At 48.1% G+C, this 4651-nt stretch overlaps 1 protein-coding gene across 1 annotated transcript in view; it reads left to right on the forward strand.

Annotated features, from left to right (window-relative positions):
- The window catches only part of LOC135814242 (phosphofurin acidic cluster sorting protein 2-like), a 26238-nt gene extending 22063 nt beyond the window's left edge, over positions 1-4175 (forward strand). Inside the window, exons 22-25 of the mRNA XM_065327335.1 lie at positions 525-762; positions 1232-1355; positions 2462-2581; positions 3043-4175. Coding sequence (XP_065183407.1) covers positions 525-762; positions 1232-1355; positions 2462-2581; positions 3043-3329 — 769 coding nt within the window. The 3' untranslated portion in view covers positions 3330-4175. The remainder of the gene's footprint in view (positions 1-524; positions 763-1231; positions 1356-2461; positions 2582-3042) is intronic.
- The last annotated feature ends 476 nt before the right edge of the window (positions 4176-4651 follow it).

Below are 4651 nucleotides of genomic sequence, written 5' to 3' on the forward strand. Positions count from 1 at the left end.
CACCACTCCGAAAGGAGCCAGAGTCATTGTCAGGAGCAGAAACGGAGATGACGACGCAGGTCACTCTGTCGACGGAACTGACGGTTGCAGCGAGAACAGCGAACACCATACGACGCTCTATCAGACTCGGTTGCTCGATGGCCACGGTCGCACTTGTGACATCACACACACACACACACACACACACACACACACACACACACACACACACACACACACACACACACATACACACACACACACACACACACACACACACACACACACATCTTTGGTGCCAAAGAGAATTGTTTGTACTGACCAGGTGGTTGCTGTAGCCAAGCGGTTATAGTGAAGCCAGGAAGTTAGTGTTGGAAGTCAAGAAGTTAGTGTTGGAAGCCAGGAAGTTAATTTGAAGCCAGGTGATTGTTTTGAAGCCAGGTGATTGTATTGAAGCCAGAAGGTTGCTCGATTTGGTGTTACCTATACGTGTTTTTAACTTGCCTACGGTTTTGTTGGATTTGATTCTTCCCCTCCGTGCTAAGCCCGCCTCAAGGTTCCAGCACACACAAAGACGTGGCGAACAATGGCCCCCCATCTACGCCGCTGGTAGCATCGGCTGCAGCTTCAGGTCGCGATGGCATTAGCGCCGGCGGTAGCAGCAGTGGCAACGCTACTGGCAGCGATGCATTGGATCTAACGCTGGATTATCGACCTGTCAACACTGCACAGCCAAACAGTGCCAGTAGCACTGGTGGCAAGAAGGACAAGGAGTCTGGAAAGGTCAGATTGTAATTCCCCAGCGGTGCTAGGACGATTGGCCTAGTGGCCGAGTGATTCGCAGCTTCCTCTTTTGTGCAGCGGGAAGCTAGTTCCTGTGATTGCTCAGCATGTTTGCTGGTGCTGCACCTCAGGGGTGTGGGCCGACGACTGGTCTATGGCATGCCCAGCAACCATTTAATTGTGCCAATACGGTCACAGTTTGTGTTGTCACAAAACGGTGTGTTTCACTACTCTATGCTGGTGGCCAGCATGCAGGAATATAGATAGGCAGGAAGCACTTTTTAAAGTGTTTCCTGCCTATCTATGTTTAAAAATGCACCCCGTACTACACCACTGTACGTACATGTATACAGCGTGGACGCATAGCACGGCCGCTGCTGCTTTTCGTGCTGCTTTTCATGCTGGTGCCGTCCCATCCTTCTCTTATTTAGCCGGCTCTCTTTGTGTTTTGCGTGAATGTGCATTGTAGCTCACTGCAAAGACCACAGTGCGCTGTGCGTGGATAACAATTTTACCCACGAACTACCAAGGACAACACTCGCCACCATCGGCGTTCACTATGGTCCTAGTACCTAAGGAGAAGAGCAAGCGAGGTGCGTAACAATTGCTGGGTGTGGCTCTGAGAGGGGCGGGCTCGGTTGCGGACTCTTCTTGCAAGTCAGTTGCATACTGATTACATACACTTGTACTTGCATTACAAACATGTGTTTGCTCTCTTTCTCTCTCTCTCCCTCCCTCCCTCTCTCTCTCCCTCCCTCTCTCCCTCTCTCCCTCTCTCTCTCTCTCTCTCTCTCTCTCTCTCTCTCTCTCTCCCTCTCTCTCTCTCTCTCTCTCTCTCTCTCTCTCTCTCTCTCTCTCTCTCTCTCTCTCTCTCTCTCTCTCTCTCTCTCTCTCTCGTTACCATGGTTAGTACCAATTGATTACATGTGGGCTACAAGACCATTATCTGTGCTCTGTCTCCCGATTTGTCTTGAAAGTGCTACGTCACAGCCAGCCCGACGTCATGACAGCGCTGAATTTTGGATCCACTTGGGTCCAGTTTTTTGTGTGGGTTCGTACACGTTTGGGCAGTTTTCCTTCGCAGCATAGTGACACATCCACCGGTAGTGATTGGTCTTGTAGGCCCTCCCGGTCATGGACCCACACCTGGCACAGAACAATTCGCACGTGTGTGCGACACGAGGGGCCTACTCCACCACATGCTGTACAGTGTACTCCACTATGGGCAGAGTGGATCCCAAGGTCGTTATTTGTCGTTAGATTTTGACTTCTGACGTCATCACTTTCAAGCCCTATGGTCTGGAATACCATTTCTCTCACTCAGAGTGGATCCAAAGGTTGTTATTTGTCGTTAGATTTTGACTTCTGACGTCATCACTTTCAAGCCGTATGGTCTGGGATATAATTACTGTAGAGGCAGAAAATTTCGTCGGTCAATAATTTCGTCCAACTCCTAAGAAAGGGAGTTCGTCCGGTTGAAAATTTCGTCCATGGGTCATAAGAGTGTATAGAAAAGCTGGACAAATTGACATTAGTCCGGCACTTAATTTAGTCCAAAAGTTCCTTGGACGAAAAAGACGAAATTAAATTCCAGACGAATATTTGTGCTTCTACAGTATACCGTTTCTCTCGCTCTGCCTGTTCCTTCGGTGTTTGTTGAAACGTTTTTGTCACGCTGACGTGATCTTTCGCCTTGCAGCATTACCATTCCCTCTGCCACGTCGCTCGCACGGACGTGACAAGGAGAAGGATGCAATTGAAAATGCATACCTTAGCACCCTGGTGTGTTCGTCAACTAAGCGCTCGACATTCCTGAAAGGTGAGACCGCCAGGGCATTGCCCTGTGTCACAGGAACATGTGATGTTACAAAGTCTAATTTTTAAATAGGATGTCCTTTTGGCAATACTAATACACCTGTTGCAGGGACATGTTCTAAAGAAACGGGTCCCGGCAACTGCTGTATTTCAAGCACATTGGAGAACAAGCAATGTTAAAGCATTCTCTGTTCTCCAGCTTATTTGCAACCAGTGTACTTTGCAGTCATGTATGTGCCTCTCTGCATGCCTTTACTTCTGAATAGTACGCTTATTTTAGTGATCTCATGCCTGCTTGTGACTGTTAGGTGCTCAAAACTTGACATCTCCGCAGGTTTCTGTTATATGCTGCTCTGCGACTATAATTATTCACTTGTGTGTGTTCGTGTGTTTGTGTGTGTGTGTGTGTGTGTGTGTGTGTGCGCGCGCACGTGTGTGTGCGTGCGTGCGTGCGTGTGTGCTCAGTGTACATTGACACTGTGGAGTGGACGGACGTGAAGTTCTTCTCTCTGTCGCCGCCAAGCCGCACCCTGTTCTTCCCTGTGGCCACGTTCAGTGAAAGCAGTGGCACTGTTGGTGGCACTGGTGTTGGCACTGAACGTGGAGGTGAACGGGGCGGTGAACGGGGCAGTGAACGGGGCGCTGAACGGGGCAGTGAACGTGGCGCTGGTGGCAGCACCGTGCCAGACCTTCACTTGCCATTGAATGCAGCCGACTGCGATCCTGGCATGTGCACCACATCCGATGTATGACATCAACGCTTCGTTGCATGATTAGTAGCGTCTCACGTGAATAACTTTCTCACCCAGCGAAATGTCCTAGTCACAGCAGCAATGGCGTTCTCATTGCTACCTAGGTGTCACGCAATCCCGTGTGCCTTTCTGCCTGTTAGCTGTTAGTTGCTACTTATCACCGAGCCACTCTTCACCGAGCCACTCTTTTATACTCAGCAAAGAAGTCTATCGCATAGTGTCAACGGCATTGAATCACCAAGTACACTGTACACTGTACTACATGTACTTATCACGAGACCCCCGCACCCCCTTTCCTAATGATTGTGCATAGTTATGCAAAGAACCTCACGGGGCTGAGGGGTGGTGTAGCTTGCTTCTTCCCTAGTGTGGATATTTGAATGCACCAAACTGGCTACCTGACCAAAATTATTCGACACAATACTAAAGATATTTAGGATTCATATCAAGCGCAGTAAGCATTTAGACAGAGCCCGTTCTTCTATTTCTGTCCTGCATCATTGCATGTCTCATGCTACAACTTAAACACATCTGCTTTCTAGTCCCTGCTTGTGCACATAGCTCCCCTAGCCCTCCCATCGCATTGTCATGAGCATAAAACAAAAAAAACAAAAACTTGCAAAGTATTATTATAACCACCACCTTCCCCATCTGGATCAGCATAATTATTATTCCGCTATTCGACTGCTCCTCTGAGCCATTTGTAGAGTTGTTTTTTTGTAATTTTGCTATTGCGACTGGCAAGTTTCTTTTGACTTTGTTGTAAACCCGGGCCTTTTTTAATGTCTTGATGTTGTTGTACCTGATTAGAACACACAAGAAAAAAAGAAAAAAACCCCACACACAGTCTTTGTTTCTCGGATGCGGTGTGTATGTGTAAGTGCGATTGTATGTGTGTGTGTGCTTGTATTGAGCTCTCGAAGACGTTACTTGTTGCTGTGACGTCTGGAGGGGTTTGCTCTGAATGCTTGATCCCTGCAGGCTCAGTTGTGCTGCTGCTGCCACCACTGCTGCCGTTGCCCCCAATACTGGCAATAGTGTTTTTCCCATGTAGACTTACCTACAACAGTTACTCTACAATCACCTTGTTTGGGCATCGGAACCAGTGCAGCAGATAATTTTTTTAATCTTGTAATTTTGGAATCAAATCATATGGGCTATTTGGGCCCAACAATCATAACATTTTTCCCAGGAGGGCCCCCGACTCGAGCCCTCCCCGCCTCTTCATGGTCGCACCAATGTGGAATGCCTTCCAAAGTCCCTGCCATGTGATCACACCCTATCATTAGATACATAGTATTAAACTACCTATTACTGTATTA

The sequence above is a fragment of the Sycon ciliatum genome, chromosome 4, assembly GCF_964019385.1.
Source record: "Sycon ciliatum chromosome 4, ocSycCili1.1, whole genome shotgun sequence".
NCBI lineage: Eukaryota > Metazoa > Porifera > Calcarea > Leucosolenida > Sycettidae > Sycon > Sycon ciliatum.